The sequence below is a fragment of the Drosophila innubila genome (genome assembly GCF_004354385.1).
Source record: "Drosophila innubila isolate TH190305 chromosome 3R unlocalized genomic scaffold, UK_Dinn_1.0 2_E_3R, whole genome shotgun sequence".
Taxonomy (NCBI): Eukaryota; Metazoa; Arthropoda; class Insecta; order Diptera; family Drosophilidae; genus Drosophila; species Drosophila innubila.
This window is the reverse complement of record NW_022995380.1, coordinates 30675386-30694154: the sequence shown is the minus strand read 5'-3', so window position 1 is coordinate 30694154 and position 18769 is coordinate 30675386. Positions and strand designations below refer to the sequence as shown.

The following is an 18769-nucleotide window of genomic DNA, read 5'->3' as shown; positions in this document are numbered from 1 at the left end:
TTTGTTTTTAAAATAAGATTAAAATAAGACCAAATTAATAAAACTAAGATTATTAATCTAAAAAATCTTGAAATCTTAATATAGGAAAAAAAATCTGAGGTTGTTAGGAGAGTATAAATAGGTACTAATTCGTATTAAACAAATATCAGTTGTGAATCAGCTAGCCGCGGTTCGAATCCCACTCGTAACAAATTAGAATAACAATTACAAAATTTCTAAAACACAATAAAATTCAAATAAATCAAAATTTAAAAATTAAAAAATTTATTTATATAAAAAATAATTTTTAATTTATTTTATTTTTTAATTTTTATTTTAAAAACATTTATTCGTATTTTAAGAAGAAGAAGAACTTGGTCTTATTTTAAAATGTTCTTAAAATCAAGATGAGTTTTCTTAATTTAAGAATTTTATGTTCTCGACGCATTTTTTAGATCAAAAATCTTAGTTCTGAAACCAAAATCTTGATTTAAGAACATTTTTTCTATCAGTGTACACACTTGGTTAGATATATAGATATATGTGTTTATGTGTGTGCTGAGTGCACAAATTTTAAAGCTGCCGCACGTTGCCAAGCTTTTCTTTCCCTCTACAATTTTCTTTTTTGACTTTTTGCAGCAAGCTGATTACTTTGTCATTTGTTTTCGGTGGCACGAATCGACTTGAAACACGGCACAGCAGGCTAAGACCTCAAAAACAAAAAAATCAATGCAAGCGGCTTTGGCCAAACAAAATTCCTTGCTTTATTGCCATAAAAAAATCATAAAAATGTATCATTAATGGGAAAGTCCCAATGTAATAACAACAACAGTCATCGAAGTTATTGACAGTGACAGTGAGACGGTGAGACACTGACAATGACAACATTAAGTGCCTTGTCATAACAACAACAACTGTAATAATAATTAAGCGATATCAAATTGAAAAAAAAAGTAACTTTTTCTTACACAAACTGCAACATGGACTATAGGAAAAAAGAGGAAAAAAGAGGTTCAAATGCGGTCAACTTGTTTTATTTAGGCGTTAATGATGACTTGGCTTAAAGCGTTAAAGATTGTAGATAATATAAATATAAATAAATATATACAGTAAGTAAAGAAAGTGTTTTGATAAAATCAAAAATATACAACGACTTGCATGTACTCAAAATATTTGAAAAATGGCTAAACAATTACTTAATCTACGTTAAATTCTAAGATATTTTCAATAAAGAAACCATAGTTCTAAAATAATTGATGATTTTGAGTTGAAAAATGTATTTATATTGTATTTTATGGATTTTTTTATTATTTCTTATTTTTTTATACAAAAATTATAAAAATCAACCATTTTAACGATTTTTAAAACTAATAAAATATTTATAATCAAGCTTAACAATTTTTATGTATGTATTTATATATTTATTTATTGGCTCTATTTATTTCGTCAGAGCACTTTCTTGACTAAGTGTATACATATTTCCATATAAATCACATATAAAATGCTTTCGCACTTGGCTGCGTTTCGAGCGCAAATTAACATTAATTAAATAAAAATTTGCTGTCACGCAGCTGAGGCTAAAATGGGGGTGGGGGTAAGAGGGCAGTTTGTCAACTTCTGCGTAAATAATAACTGTTATACTCCCCTTAATCAAACACAATTTTTCTCCCATAAAATGTCAAAGTTGCTATATAAGTATTTATACAAAAAAAAAGTTTTGTCATTATTCGCGCAGTTTGTTGTTTGTTTATTATTCCATTCATTTCTTTATTGTTCTTATTATTATTATTATTATTATTTGCTGTCATCAGCAAAAAACAATGCGATTTTAATAAAGCGCACAAATATGCAACAAATATGACATTGTGTTATTATGTGATATGTTTAATAGGCAAACAGAAATTAATTATATTTATGATTTAATAACAAGCACTCAGCACTTTGGAATTTAAAAATGTTCATGTGTATGAGAACAGACATATTAATAGTTTTTCTAGCAGACATAAATCAAATTTCTTTTCTTAATTGCTGTCTCAGATTATTTTGCATAATTCACTTAAGGAATGCAAATAATTATTTCACCTTTTTGAGAGTCAATTAGAGATAGTAAATTGTAAAATTAGAAACTGTTGAATAAATAAATTAATTTTTCAATAAACTGACTTTTGCTTTCATGCTTTGGCTAACCGCAGCTATAGACAATATAGTTTATGTTTGAGTTGGATATATATATATATATGCTTGGCTTGTGGCATAACATTTAATTAACTGAACTCAACTCTCGACTGAAGTTAACTCAAACTTGCTCGAAATGAATACATTTGTCTTGTTTACTTTGGCTTATTGGCCTCCTTCTCCCTCTCTCTCCCTCACTCTCTCTCTCATTCTGTCGCTGGGTTTTTTTGGGAAGCTGAGAGACCGCAACTAAGGCAAGATGGGTCATATCTTTGTTTGGCCATCAGAGAGTTGGACGAGTTGCCTACGAACCCTTATCAACTTACGCCACTGCACTTTTGGTTAACTTTACTTATAAATTTCATTCGAGCCATTTGTTGACACACACACACACACACACACACACACACAGAAACAAAAGTCGCTAAAGTTTGTAATGTTCACAGTTTCTTGTTTGTTATCGAAAAGAAAGTAACGCAAAGAAATGAAATGAATTCGATTACGAATTCGCAAATAGAATTTAAACGCAAATACTCTAAATAGTGATGTACAAAATACATCGATGTATCGATGTTTATCCATTTTTATGCACTTTAACTCTTATTTTTATATGCCTATCGATTTAATTAAATCGAATGAACTGACAGGTCGAGTTTTGCCAAAAAAGCGCCTATTTGCAGCGTCAAATCGTTTTAGCTACGTTGTGTGCAAATTTCAACTTTCTGGATCTTATAGTTTGGTCTTCACAATGTTCAGTCAGTGAGTGAGACAGGACAAAGAGCTTTTTCTTAAACTGGCGATTTAACTATGTGACAGGACTTTACATATAGTATTTACCGATATATCGGCAACTCGATATATTATTTTTGCTGATTTTACATTTCAATTTAAAGCTCAATTCCAAGTTGGGATTTACATAACTAGTACTAAACCAATTTACCGTCTCGACTGGTTGTTAGGGTATTTTTTTTTCTTGTTTCCACTCGCTAATGGGGAAAAGGAACTCGACGCGACAATGTCGGCATCATAACTTTGCTTTACGAGTATGACAAATATATTCATTTCATGCTTGTTCAATCCAGTAAATCGCGTGACGCGCTGACAGCGCAAATTGCTGTTGTTGTTGCTGTTGTTGTTGCCACTGTTGCTTGCAACATTGACATGACGTCGAGTGGCAAGTGTAAAAAAGCTCGACTATTGTCTTCATTTTTCTTGCAAATCATGCAACGCAATCAAAACCGTTGACACATCGGCACACATTGTTGCCAATGTCGCCTTGTCGCCAATGTCGCCAATGTCGCCAATGTCGCCAATGTCGCAGCTGCCACTTGACACTGTCATTCAAGTTCAAGGTTCAGCCTTCCCTCTTTGTCTCCCAAAAAAAAAAGAAATTACAATAATTGTTATTTACGCATATTTGAACATCAAATGTGTCAATTGGCAACCGACGAGCAAACGACACCACGTTGCGTATGCGTAATTTCTGTAATGTTTTATTATGTGCAGTCGTGTGTATAGACAACAAACATGTTGGCCATGGCTTAGTAAATTTGTTGTCTATACATTTTTTCTATATTTAAGCAAACAAGCTACAATTGCTTAACAAAAAATAATGCTACAAAAAGCTGAAAAAAAATAAAGAAAAAAAAAGCGCAAAATTTTTATAAATTATTTTAAAATTTTATGATTTCATTTTAAGCTATTTATGATTTTTTATTGTTATGAAAATAGCTCAATACTTTTTTGAACACTTAAATATAGCAATAATGAATTTATAAATTGCTGACCTGTGACTTATATAATTATATATAAAACCTGAGTTTAAAAAATAACTAGATTCAATTTAACATGATGTTAATCAAATAAACGCCATTTACAATACGTCATATGAAAAAGAAAAAGAAGAAAAAAAAAGTGCTTCAAGTTGCTTAATATTTATTTTAAGTCATTTCTTTATTCATTTATTGACAAAGATATTTAATAATTAATTTCAAAGTCTTAACTAAGAAATATAAAAGAGGAATATCTTAAGCGCTGTTAATATGTTTTTAAAAATTTTATGAAATAAATAAGATAAATATCTTAAATGCTTTAAATATGTTTATTTTAATTTATTTTTTTTATTTTTTTTTATTTTATTTTAATTTATTTTATTTAATTTAATTTTATTTTTTTTTATTTTATTTTATTTTATTTTATTTTATTTTATTTATATCACATGTTATTTTATAATAACTACATATTTATTGTAGTTATTATTTTATTTTTTAACGTTTAATATTTTGTTAGTTAGAGCATCAAAGCTTCGTTTAGAATTCTAGTAATTACATTTATTGCGTTCGCATTTAATTGCATTTAATATTAGTTAGCACACAATTGTGTTTCTGTGATGCTTTTTTTTTTATAATTTTGATTGAAACAAATTGCGTTGACTCCACATATAAATATGAAATATTTTTGGTCTCTTGTCTGACAGTCGAGCGTGCGTTAAGCAGCGAATTGGCCGAGTTAATGTCGTCGTGGCCTACAATTGAAATAAATTGAAAAACCATATTTTCCAACCGGCGAAAAAGTCGCGTATTATTATTTAAATATGCATGGAATGTTCATGCCGCTGGCAACGTTGTTGCCACTGATGTTGCTGCTGCCTCTGAAGCACTTGACTGAAGCTGTTGACAAGGATGTGGCACCAGTTGGCGTTGCTCAAACGGATCTGCTGTCATTGGAGCAGGAAATTGGCGGCAATCCGGCGATGGAGATGGAAACGGAGATGGAGACGGAGACAGAGAAGGGAGTTCGCAAAGCGCGTTCTTTCGTGTTTGGAGTTGGAGCTGGTCCTGCCTGGATTGGCGGTGGCTATAGCTGGGGTTATCCTGGCTATGGCTACTACAGTTCACCATACTACTACAGCTACGGCAACACTGGCTACTATCCGGGCTATTTTGGGTATAAGAAAATTATTATTGGCTAAAAATACCCGTTACTTATTTCAATATATATAAAAGTAGTTTAAAGAATTTACTACCTAATAAAAACTACTGCATACTTTTAGGTGATTGTATTAAAATAATAACTTTATTAATAACTTTGGTTAGCTATTACTCCCGTTCTACTTGTCAGATCCTACTGCGGTTTAGTGACGTTATAGATAATATTAACTGATAACGTTAATTACCATTAAAACTGTATTATCTTATAAACTGTGGGTGTGGTGGGGGTCTAAAGAAATCTGTGTGCCAAATTTGGTATCTCTATCTCTTATAGTCTCTGAGATCCAGGCGCTTAGACGGACGGACAAACAGACAGACGGACAAACAGACAGACACACATGGCTATATTGACTCGGCTGTCGATGCTGATCAAGAATATATATACTTTATGGGGTCGGAGATGCCTCCTTCTCACTGCTACATACATGCCAACAAACACAATATACCCTTTTACTTATTTTTAAAGTAACGAGTATAAAAATGATAACTTAAAATAAAAACAATTTCAAAAATTGGAAAAAAAAATTCTAATAAATAGTAAAAGATATAATTAGAATTTAGTAAGGACAGGGATTTCTGGAAAGGTAACAAGTAAGAACATAGGAAATTTTGAGAATATACTATACTGAGGAATATATTGATTTTCTATTTTAAATTTTTTTATTTTCTTAATTTTTATATTGTTAGCTCTAATTGTCAAAGTTCTTATAGAGAAACGGCTAAAAATCACTCCCCCTAAGCGAAGTTCAATGTAAGATTATAAATAATGCTTGTTGTTGTTATTATAAGACAGCTTTAAATTAATTTGCTGGACATAAAAAGTTGAGCAACCGAAAAAGAAAGAAAAAAACATGAAATTGCACAATTTATATTCATATTTTTTTTTTGTAATTTTTTTGTTATTGCTGTTGTTGTTGTTGTTGTTGGTTAGGGCACAGATTTTGCATAAATCATTTCACAGCCACCAAAATGAAACGCGTAACATAATTTTTAACCCTTGATAAATTTTTATGACAAGCATTTTCGTTATTTTCCCTTTCGCTGTTGTTGTTGCTGTGGTTGTGGTTGTTGTTGTTATTGTTGTTGTTGTTGCTGTTGCCGTTTCCATTTTCTGTTTGTGTTTACGCCACAGTGAAATGCAAATAAAGCGGATCAAAAGTTTGCTGTTAAAAGAAGATTAATTGCAATTTGGTGGCAGGTCCGCGAACCCCTTCGAATTCCCAACCCCCTTTTGGCCAAACCAAACCCCCCTGTAGCCGCTGTTCGACCCATTTGTACCTCCAATAATTTTTTGGGGCGCGTTCAGAGGCTGGTAATTAAATATTTTTAAGCTGTTAATGGTTTCCATTTGCTTGTTGTTGTTTTAAGTAGTTGTTGCAATTATTTATTTATTTTTTCGAACAATTTTTTTGTATTTCTTTTAATCAATTAATACAATAGCTGCACGAACATCAAGAGAAACAACAACAATGCAACAATGCTTTAGGTAGCTACAGTTTGAATTCAATATTTCATTTTCACAATTTTCAATTGCATTTTCAAGTTTGTTGTTATTGTCGCTTTTGTTTCTATTATTTTCGAGTGGCATACTTATTGTTCTTGTTGCTTGTTTATTAATATTAAATTTATTTAATATTTTTTAATACTGAAAGTGCAATATATATATATATAAAAAAAATTTATTTCAATTTATAAACGTATCGAAGTTGCTTTAATTTATTATTAATAAATTTATAGCTTGAGGTTTTGATTTAATTTTAGGTTTCTTGTTCTGATAACAATTGCTTTAAGTTTTGAGTAATATTTTTGAGACTGTATCAGTTAAAACTTTTGACCCTATCGGTCACATTTGACTGACAAGCTGTAAACGCTCAGTAACAATGTTGTTGTTAATAATTTCAACAAGGTCAACACAGTTGCCAGCTCATTATAAATTGAATTATTTAATTTTCATTTGATTTAATTAAGTTATTTGTTGGTCAATTAACCCTTTTTTGTGGTTTGATATTTCATTTGTATGAATATGTATTTTTTTTAATTCCCCTGGCTGTTGTTCAACTGCGCTTTATTTGTTTGTTCTGCATTTTATAATGTAATTGTTACCGCCGCTTATGTTGTTGTTGTTGCCGCTGCTGATGTAAGCCAGTTAAAAAAAATAAATAATAACAATTTAATGCCTACTTGTAATTATGTGGGGTCAAGTGTTGACATTTTATTAATTAAAAATAGTTTTCAATTAAAGTTAATGCGCTCAACATGCATGTAATTCTATTATGCAACTCCGCTTTAATAGTTGTACAAATATTCATATAACAATTTTTAAAAAAATATATTAACATGCCATAACAATTACTTTGTACTTAAGGTCTTTATGTGAAGTTTCTTTTTAAAAACCTCATAATTTATCTGATAGCTACAAAAAAAAAATGGTTTTGATTCTTGATTGTTTTCAAAATTAAAACTACATCAATTAAATTTTCTTTGCTCAAAATTAAATTGTTTTCAATATTATTAATGGTCTTTTCTAGTCAGACTTTAAAGCTTAAACTCTTACAACTTTGCCAAAATTAAACAAAATTTAATGTAGAAAATAATTTTTAAGATGAAACTCTCTTTAAATGAATTCTGTAAAATTTTCTCTTCATAACTTAATAAATTTGGCTGTAAAATAGTTTTAATATATTGTAATTTTTAAATACAAATTTAGCGATTTTAACATGAAACTCTCTTTAAATGAATTGTGTAAAATTTTCTCTTCATAACTTAAAAAATTTGGCTGTAAAATAGTTTTAATATATTGTAATTTTTAAATACAAATTTAGCGATTTTAACATGAAACTTTCTTTAAATGAATTCTGTAAAAATTTTTCTACATAACTTAATAAATTTGGTTTTAAAATAGTTTTATTATATTGTTTTGAAATACAAATTTAGCGATATATAATACAAAAATTGGTAAATATTTATTGCTTTTCAAATTTTTGATTAAAATTATTAACAATTACAGTCGTTGCTTTAAATTAATAACATTTAGCCAAAAAATCTAAGGGACTGCTGTAAGAAATCAGGCCTGACCAAATTTGGTCTGCCAAGAAATCGACGAATGCCTCCAAGGACTCCTCCAATGCCTTCTTCACCGCCGCGTCTTTCCTCAAACCTTCCATGAAGTGCTCCGCCCAATCCTCCGCTCAATCCTCCGCCAAGCAGTCCGCCTAAAATTCCGGCGCCTGAGCCAAATCTTCCCAAGTCAAAGTGTCTGGCGAAACCCAACTGCCTGGCGAAGCGTACAGCCGGATTCTCCGGCTCCTGCTTCTGCTCCTGATTTAAATCCGCCATAGTCAGTTGACTCATTTCCGTTCTCGGCCTGCTGCGGATTCCAAAAGCTGTTGCCATTGCCAACATGGACAGCAGAGCACTTAGCACTATTAGATACATGTAGAAAACAACGCGCATTGCCCTTGACTAGGTTTAAACCAACACTGGCCATAACGATGCAAACAAGTCTTTATATAACTCGATAAGGAAAAAAACCTAGATAGCGAGAGAGAGCGGGAGAGAGAGCGGGAGAGAGAGAGCGGCAACCAGCAGCATGTCAGTTAATTCTTAACGAGCTACTGACCCTTTCGAGCAATTAAATTTTCTGAGCATAATCAAATGGCCAAGAAAAATCCGTCCTTCCCCACAAAATGCCCCCAAGCTTATTCTGGTTTCTTTGTGCACCCACAACTCTACACTGTTAGAAAAGAATGCGCTGAAGAAAATCAATATTTCCAAAATTTCATTATTAATTTTAAAATCAACAAAAAAAATCCGTAATTTTACTGAAAAACATAAAAATGTCCAAATAAAATGAATATAGTAAAACCAAAGTGGCAAACAATCAAAACTAAAAATATTAACTCGTATTTAGCTAAAAGTTAAATCATATTTATTTCAAATTAAAATTTAAATTTATTTTATATATTTAATTTAAACCTTTAAAAAGCAAAAGAAACTTTTAAGTTATTGCATTAGATATATTATTTTCTTATTTCACTTAATAATATAGATTAAATGTAGTTTCTAAAAATGTTTGCTAAAAATATATAAGTCAATCATAATAAATTTGTAACTTTGAAATTTCAAGCAGTTCAATGGGCGCCAAAAATTATATTAATAAAAAATATTTCTGCAGAAAATATTTTATTTATATTTTTTACAATTTAATTTAACTAATTCAAATTTTAAATTTAAAAAAAAAGTATGAAAAATGTTCAATATTTTATTTATATTTTTTACAATTTAATTTAACTAATTCAAATTTTAAATTTAAAAAAAAAGTATGAAAAATGTTCAATATTTTATTTATATTTTTTTTAATTTAATTTAACTAGTTTAAATTTAAAATTAAAAAAAAAGTATGAAAAATGTTTAATATTTTATTTCTATTTTTTCTAATTTAATTTAACTAATTTAAATTTATAATTTAAAAAAAAATGTATGAAAAATGTTCATAAATTAAAAAATAAAATTTCAAATTAAAACTAAAATGATAAAAAAAATTAAATTTAAATATTAAAAGAAGATAAGTCTGGGGAAATTTAAAAATTTTAAAATTATTCAACATTTGTTTACTAAATGCCACAACTAAAACAATTAAATGTAATTAAAATGTAACCATAAAAGTCTGCTCAATTTCGGACTATTATTTTGTTGATTTAAAAATTGGAAAATAGTTAAACTGATATGAAATCTGTGACATTTTTGATTATTATTTTTTTTTCTCTGTGTAGCCCAACTGCAGTTCCATCAGAAAGAAAAAAAATGTTGCCGCATGACAAAACTAACCTGTTCGCTGGATTCTGAGTCTGATTCAGAGTCAGAGTTGGAGTTGGAGTCGTTGCTAATTATGTCAAGCTTGGTAACAAGAGCAAGTTGCAAAAAGCACATAGACCGCTAATCCTATTAGATGCTCGTAATCGTACGTAGCGTATACGTAATTTCATTGTCAGCATTATGCCAATTCTAATGCTCATTAGCAGATTGCCACATGTGAGTTGTTGTTGTTGTTGTTGTTAGGCAAAGTCGCAAATCGCACTTGTACTCGTATTTATAAGCCATAAATAACGTGTAAACAAAAAGCTGCCACATCAAGCATACGCCCTGTGAGCCGCAGCCACTTAGCCACATTCCCACACACTCTCTCCCGCTCTCTCTGCCCGTCTCTTTCACTCTGCTGCTATGTGTTGTCGCTACAACAGCATCGCGGCCAAATTATAAGCCTATAAAAGGCAATAAAAAACTTTGCGATATCAAATTACAACGCCCTCATAAAGTTATAAAAGTTTCAAGCGTATCCAACAGCACGTATCTGCCACGCCCCCATCCCTCCTGTCTCCAGTTTGAGCTGATCAGGCCTAATATTTTCAATAACAAATCAATCAGCTGCTGCTTCTTGGCCAAAAAGCATTTTGGTCAAACAAGCCTAAGCCGTTGCGAGCATCCCAGCAGCTGGCTTTCGTCCTGGGCGTTGCCAGGACACGAGGTGCTCTAGATTTATTGGGACACGCATTCGATAAGAAATAACAAGTCTAAATAAAGTAAGGCGAACTAAAGTAAAGCAAAGGAAACGTTACGAATCGACAAGAAAGGAAAGAAAAGCAAAGGCAACGAAAGGAAAGCAAAGGAAAAAAGGCAACGAAGGCCACGCTCCAACACCCTTTTTGGCCCGGCTATTTATGGCTTTGTTATAAACTTTTTAATGTCGCTCAAGAATTTTTTTTCAACAGTATTTCAAATATTTTTAGCCCAGCAGCCAAACGAGCTAAAGGCTTCTAGATTTGTGTCAGTGTCTGTCTATTTCAACACTTAAATATCAGTGACTACAAAAAATGTTAAAGCAACTTAATTTGGTGACAATAATTCTATCATGTTCTTTATGATTTTTTAAGTGTCATAATCATAATAATGTTTTTAATTGTTTTGCTTTTTATTTTAATTATTAAAGTATTTTTATTTTTTCCTTATTTATGTTAATTTATTGGTGAAAATTGATGTGGTGGAAATTGTTAAAAAACAAATTAAAAAAATATTAAAATTCATCAAGAAAATTATTCAATTAAAAACTTAAATTTATTTTACAGCTTAATAGCACAATATTTAAATATTCTTATTTATTTTTTATTTGTCGTAATCATTATTATTTTAACTTTTGTAGTAATTTTTATTTTTATTAGCCAATATTGCAAAAATAATAATATTTTGTGATATAACGTTATCACATATGTACCACAATTATAATATTTGTTTCTAAATTCTTAATCTTAAAAATAAATATATATTAATTTATATATATATTTATTTTTAAGATTTTGTAATTGATTAATCTGCAATTATTGCAAAAATTTGGAGAGCAAATTAAAAAAAATTTAAAATTTGCAATAAAATATTTACTTAATTTTTAGCAACAATTCAATATGCTTATATAATTTTCATTTTTTAAAATAAATTTTAACAACAATTTTATAATGTCATATATTTTGTATAGGTTATAATCTTTGGTATTTTCTTGTATTTTTTGCTTTTTCTATAATTAACTATATATTTTATTTTAATTTGCTGTTTAAAATATTTATTTTAATATATTTGTTCGCGTATTTTTTTTGTTTTGTTTTATTTCAGGATTGAATGGATTATTTTTTTTTTAATTAAGATACTGGGCATCTAAGAGTCGAGCAGCTCAACTGTAGCGTTCTTACTTGTGTTTTTACTTCGTTGAAAAACTTGCAGAAAATGTAGCTTCTAAAGCAGCTGCCTGCGAGTGTATTCAAAGAGATGCCTTCGCATTCGATATAAAAGCATTTCCCTCTTTTTTTCCCTACTTTATTTTTTGCCCCCTCTTAAAGAAAGCTCAAAACTTTGGCCAATTGTGGGCGTGACCGGGTGTTTGAGGGGGTGTGATGGGTCAAGGCATAACACAAAAGGCGTAAATTTAAAGCCAAGTTAATTTTTTAACAATGCTATCGGCTTGTCAAAAAACGAAATTTTATAGCTGGCGTTTAATCTTTATCGACATACGGCTACTTGAAGCTATTAACTGGCTCTGAGGACGGCAATTCATTTCTTTTGTTATACGCGTAAATAGCAACATTTATTAAATTGTTTTGCTGGCCACTTGAAAGGGCCGAAAGTAATTGTCTTAAATTCAGTAAATATATTAAATATATGTTTGTAAATAATGAAAATCTTCACTTCTAGTCGCAATCAATCGATAACAGCAGCTTCAGTTGCTTTTTGGCCAAGTTCTAATGGCCACAAAAGTTTGAGCAGCTTTCGCCGAGCAGCCAATTTATATGAATTTTCGCCAAACACTCTGGCTAAGCGCTGGCAAGCCATAAAACTAGAAGTGCCCTGGTTTAGGGATGGATAAACTTTCGACACTCGACTCCCCAAAAAATGAAATTGATACGCTGTGTCGAGTGGGAGAGCGAGAGTTTTGTATTAACTGTCTAACTAAACGCAAACAACAACAATTGCATGGTCTATAATAATAACGGAAACTTATTGGCCAACAAGACAGCCCCCAATTCCCCCTCCCCCCTTCTACTGTTCAGCTGTCTCAGGATAACAACTACCAAGGGCAGCTGGTCAAGTGGCTGACCATAAAATATATTATTTATATATTAAACCGGAGCGTATAATTCGAAGCGCAATACAATTAAAATAATTGAAAAATGTACATTTAATAAACTTAATTGTAAATATCTTGCATGGAATTTTAAAGCTCCAAAAACAATGGGAAACCGGTTTCAAGTCGAGGTTCGACAACCCCGGCAACTGCAGACAAAGCATTTCTCAGTTGTTCACTAAGTTTAATTGTTGTCGGCATTGTATTTGCTTTTTTTACGCTTAAAATGTTTGAAAGCAACGCTGTCAATGCTTCCACTTATTGTCGAAGACGTAAAACATAAATGTTATTGAATGGACAACTTAGCGTATGAGTAATATTTTAGATGAATTGCACCAAATTATATTTATATATTTTATTTTTATATTTCGGTTAATTTATGTATTACTCTTAATCAGCAAAATCTGAAGCGTTTCATTTGTATGTAGGAAAACAATCAAAATTTAATAAAAATATAGAATTTTAATGTGATATTGGTCTTTAAATTTATTCTGCATTCTAATTTTATTAATTTTTCAGAAACAAATTTTTTTTACTCCGAAACTCGGTTCCGATATATTTTCAGGTGTAAGTTGCCAGGTCAGAGGCTTGAGCAACTTCGAACTGTCATAACTTTGGCAAAACTAAACAGATTTTCAAGCGGAATGTCATTTTGATCATGATTTGACCTCCAATTTCATTCTACATTCAAATTTAATTTATTTAAAAAAAAATATTTTCCCCTCTAGATCTTGGTTTCGATTTCAGAGCATAGGGTCCCCCCTTTGAAATTTTGAAAATTCAAAATTTTAAATTTCAAGTTTTCACTTTTAATCAACTCCTTATATCGTAATTAGTATAAAACAACACTTTAAACTTGATTCTGAGACCTTTCATTTTTCTGTAAAAATTAATGTAAAATCTGACAAAAATTTTGACTTTAAAAGTTGCTTGATTCATAGTCTGACAAACTTCAATCTGTCATAACTTTGTCATAACTTTGTCAAATCAACCGATCTTCAAATGGAATGTCATTTTGATTATGATTTGCATTCTTATTTCATTCTGCAATCAAATATAATTAATTTAATAAAAAAAATATTTTTCCTCCGATAATTTATTTTGCATTAAAATTTAATAAAAACGTTCAAAAAATGTTATTATGATTTATACCATTTTTGTTTATAGCATTTAATTTTGTTTGATATTTATGCTCAAATTTATATTAGCTCCAATAAATTTGCATAATTCATAATGCTTTAGTTTAAAATGTTTTTACGTATTAATTAATGCTGAATTTGGATTGTTTAATTCATTAAACAGGCGTTAATTAATTCAGTGACCGCTAGTTATGAAAGCTGGACTGTATTTTGGACTGATGTGTAACCCAAATTTCGATGTTGACGGCATTAATTGACCCACTTTTTGAACTGGCTTAAACGTTTAAATTTGGCTAAGCGACATTTGGAGCCACATGAACATTTTGCATAAATGAATAAATTTGATGCGGTTTGACTTGGACTTAAGCTTTAGAATTTTTTAGGCGACCAAATTGTGGCACTTGCCACATGCGACATGCCACAAAATGCAAAATTGGACATTATTAATGTCCTGGTCGCCTACAAAACAAACAGCTAAAACGACCAAACAAAGACAAACAAACAAACAAACAAAACTGGCAAATAGACAAACAACAACAACAGCAACAACAAGAACAACAACAACAATGAACAGCAAACAGCAATTCACACTTACGCAGCCAAAGTTGATGCTTATGACGTGTGCGGTGTGGCGTTGTGGCCTTAAGGGTCTCGGCCTGGGCAATAGCATAACTAACCTTCAAATGAAATTAGCACATTTGCAGCGCTTACCTGACCGCAATACCCTCCCCCCCCTTCCCGCCTCCTACTCCCTCATTCCCAGGGAGAAGTTACCTGGCGCAAAGTGAAATGTTTCAGCACTTTAAACAAGAGATAACAATACAAACGACAAGTGTGCTCGACTGTTAGAGACCCATTAAACATATATTATAATATAATAAATATATAAAATAAATAAATGCGTAATACAATTTTTGGTTAGCAATTAATGAAAATATAAAATTGTCGACTCATCGGAATTTGAACAAAATTTAAGCGGTTTTCTTACAAATATTTAAACATGACAAAAACTTGAAATTTAGCTCATAGTGCTTGCATTTATCTATGGATATTACTTTAGTAAAATTTTAAAGAACTTTTTTAAATCTTGCCTCGCTTTTAATAAATAAAAAATAAAAGTAAAATAAATTGAAGTAAATACCTTGACCCAGAGGAATAATATGATTTGAACGAATTTAACAAAATTTGATAACAGAATAAATTTAGAAGGCAAATCAGGATCAAAATGACATTCCGCTTGAAAATCTGTTCAGTTTTGGCCAAGTTATGACAGTTCAAAGTTGCTCAAGCCTCTGACCTAACAACTTTACAAGTCAAAATTTTTTTTAATTTTGACATGATTTTTTACAGAAAAATGAAAGGTCTCAAAATCAAGTTTAAAGTGTTGTTTTATACTAATTTCGATATAAGGAGTTGATTAAAAGTAAAAACTTGAGATTTAAAATTTTGAATTTTCGAAATTTCAAAGGGGGGACCCTTAGCATTGAAATCGAGTCTTGGTCGAAAATAATTAAATTTTCTAAATCAATTAAATTTGAATACAGAATTAATTTAGAGGGCAAACCATGATCAAAATGACATTCCGCTTGAAAATCGGGTCAGTTTTGTTCAAGTTATGACAGTTGAAAGTTGGTCAACTCTTGACCTAGCCACTTTACCACAAACGTACCGGTACGACCGTTTCGGTTTTTGGTTCTTGTTAGAGCATTAATTTCGGTTACGGTTTTAATTTCGGTACTAAAAAAAAAACGGTTAGTTTCGGTTAACAGTTCCGATACCGGTTACGGTGTTATTCCCAGCATAGAATAATGATTATTTCTTGAGTTTTATAATAAAACTTATAATGATTACAGTCCCTGGTTTTGATTGCTGCTTAAAAATATTTAAGCAATAGACAAATATTTTAAACTAAACAAGAATTCTTTAGAAATGTTTTGAATGCGTAGAGACATTTTTTTGTTTTCTTTTTTTTTTAATTTTTGTATAATATTTGTATGATTATTAAATATATTTTTAATAGATAGAAGAAGAAGATGGACATTTCAAAATTGCAAAAAAATAATGTAAATTAAATCATACATTATTAATTTTTTTTTACATTTATTGAACATCTTTGATAATATTCAGGAAAATACCAAAATCAAATCGGCTGCTGATGCTCAAGATCAAGATTATATATTTATATGCTTCATCCGTCTGTTACATACAATGCCACAAACTTATTAGCCCCTGTTGCTTACTGGGTCTAACAAGTCGACATCTTGCCACTTATTCCCCTCTCGCTCATCGGTTGAGCTGCTTCGATTTCATGAACTTGGTCATTTGGCATTTGGCTGCCAACTGTAAAACTGTTGGCCAGTTTTTGGCGATATGAATTGGTCTTTTTGTTCCATTTCTCGCATATAGTATATATTTAAATAGTTTGTTTTATGACGTTTACATAAGCGTCTCATTTCGCTAACAAGCAAAACTGTAGGTAAAGAAACAAAAGTTTCTCATTTATGCGCAAAGTTCTAAGGCTATAAATGGCCAAAACATTGCCTGGCCAGGTCACAGTTGGCTAAACGGCATCACAGAGGGTACAACCACAAAATAACAATAGCAATAGCAACGACAACAACGACAACAACAACGACAACGACAACAACTACTTAAGAGTTTAAGGAGCAACTATTCAATTTGTAGGTAAACAGCTTAAGGAGTCTCAACATAATGCGGAACTACGCCTTATTTGGATTATATGCGCTGTTAATCGTCAACGCAACAGTTGGACAACCGTTGCAGGAGCAATCGGAGCAACGGGAGCAACAGGAGCAGCAACAGGAGCTCAAGGATGACAGTGGAGCACGCATAACGCGACAAGTTGCTGGCTATGGTGGCTATCCGCTATATGGCAGTGGTTACGGTGGTTACGGAGGCTACGGAACTGGTTACGGAACTGGTTACGGAACTGGTTACGGAGCCGGCTACGGTGGTTACGGAGCTGGTTACGGAGCTGGCTTAGCAGGCATTGGCGGCATGGGAGCTATTGGAGGCTTGGGAGGCATTGGAGGCCTGGGAGGCATCGGAGGATACGGCGGATATGGTGGCTATGGTGGATATGGTAGCTATGCAGGCATTGGGGGATATGGTGGCTATGGAGGCATTGGTGGATATGGTAGCTATGGAGCTGGCATGCGTTATCCGTACTCTCCATATGGCAGCATGTACGGCGGCAGCGGTTACTATGGTCGTCCCTATGGTGGATACGGCGGATACGGTGGATATTCGCTTATTTAAATTCCATTTCATATCGAAATACAAATACAAATCTTTAAATAAGTAACATAAAACGTGTTTCAATTCAATCAAAAGAACTTTTAGCTTCGACAAGCCGAAAATTAATACCTTTGTAGAAGTTTATGAAAAAGTTTGGTTAGGTTGAATAGGCTCTCCGAGCAAGAAGCAGTATAAAGTATAAAGTGAAGAACTAGCAAATGAAAATGTTAAAATTATATGAAAAAGGAAAAATAAAAATATAAAAACATAATTTTTGATTAAGCTCTTCTATGGAACATATATATTATAAAATATGTTCGATTAACAAAATAATGTGTTGGGCTCAAAAAATTATTTCTATACTATTTTCAACAAATTTAGTCCGATTTCAACTAAATTAGTTCAAGATATAATACATAGATATATTTCCAAGCTTTTCTTTATTCACCCAATTATAATTACACTTTAGCTTGACTTTAGAACAGTGTAAAAATAAGACCAATCTGATAATTTTCTTATGAAATAATTTTAAATTTTAATTACTAAAAAGCGCAAGTCCTTTTACAATATTTTGAAGATTTGCAGCAATGCGATATTACTTCAAGCTTTCAATAAGTACTATAGATTATATACTTTATTTTCATTGCCCTATCATTTCTATAAAGTGAAATCTTGTTCCTTTGACACGCTTAATTGCAGTGCAATTCACAACGATTATCGCTTTCGTTCATTAAAAGCTCCTGTGGCGCACCTCATTATTTGCTTACCTCAACGTTAACAAGTGCACTCAGTTGTGTAACACACACACACACAGACAGACAGACGGACAGACAGACGGACAGATAGAGAGACAGACACACAGATATAGCACACATCTAGCGATAACTACAGCTTAAGCAAATATCACAGAGTTAAGTATAAAGCGGTTGAGTGAAACGACTACGACAAACAGACAAACAGGCAGACGGACAAACTGACGGACAGACAGACAGACCAAGGGACAGTTGGACAGACAGAATGAGCTGGATTCTTTTAAGATTTTAATTACCGATACTGCGACACAGTCAGTTGCACAGTCAGCAAAGTGCCAAGACCAAGTTGCACATAGTTGCCATTTAATTAGTATGACTTTAAACAAGCTGCATTACTCATACGCACTGTTGCAGCACTTTCCTTGTATTCTTCTCCATCGTGTTGGCAAATAGAGTTGGTCAAAGGCGACAGACCGTTTTGATAAACAACTCGGACACTGATAAGCAAGAAAAAAGAGAGATATGTGAGTGCATTAGCAATGCTTTGATGCCTCCACTCAATGGGAGAAAGAGTTAAAAAACGAGACAAAGAGAGGGAAAGAAAAAATTTGGACAAAGGTAGAGCTACATATAATGATGAAGTTGGACATACAAGAAGAGATATATAGAGACAGATTTAAAAGGAGTTAATATGACAGTAAAAACAAATTTGGAAATAAAATATTTAACTTTCTTAATTAAAAAAATTTAAATGCAGAATCAACGTAGACATTGCTCTTCAGAACTGGTCAAAAATTTGTCAAAGTTATG

At 31.5% G+C, this 18769-nt stretch overlaps 3 protein-coding genes across 3 annotated transcripts; 2 read left to right on the top strand and 1 right to left on the bottom strand.

Moving 5' to 3' along the window:
- The first annotated feature begins 4728 nt into the window (after positions 1–4728).
- On the top strand, positions 4729–5125 carry LOC117791982. The gene has a single exon (XM_034631930.1). The coding sequence runs from the start codon at positions 4748–4750 to the stop codon at positions 5123–5125; it is 378 nt and encodes a 125-aa protein (XP_034487821.1). The 5' UTR covers positions 4729–4747.
- Positions 5126–8116: 2991 nt separating this feature from the next.
- On the bottom strand, positions 8117–8597 carry LOC117791816. The gene has a single exon (XM_034631705.1). It carries the CDS (start codon positions 8595–8597, stop codon positions 8175–8177), a length of 423 nt encoding a protein of 140 aa, XP_034487596.1. The 3' UTR covers positions 8117–8174.
- A 7952-nt stretch (positions 8598–16549) lies between these two features.
- Positions 16550–17263, top strand: LOC117791268 (keratin-associated protein 21-1). The gene has a single exon (XM_034630976.1). The coding sequence runs from the start codon at positions 16662–16664 to the stop codon at positions 17226–17228; it is 567 nt and encodes a 188-aa protein (XP_034486867.1). The 5' UTR covers positions 16550–16661; the 3' UTR covers positions 17229–17263.
- The last annotated feature ends 1506 nt before the right edge of the window (positions 17264–18769 follow it).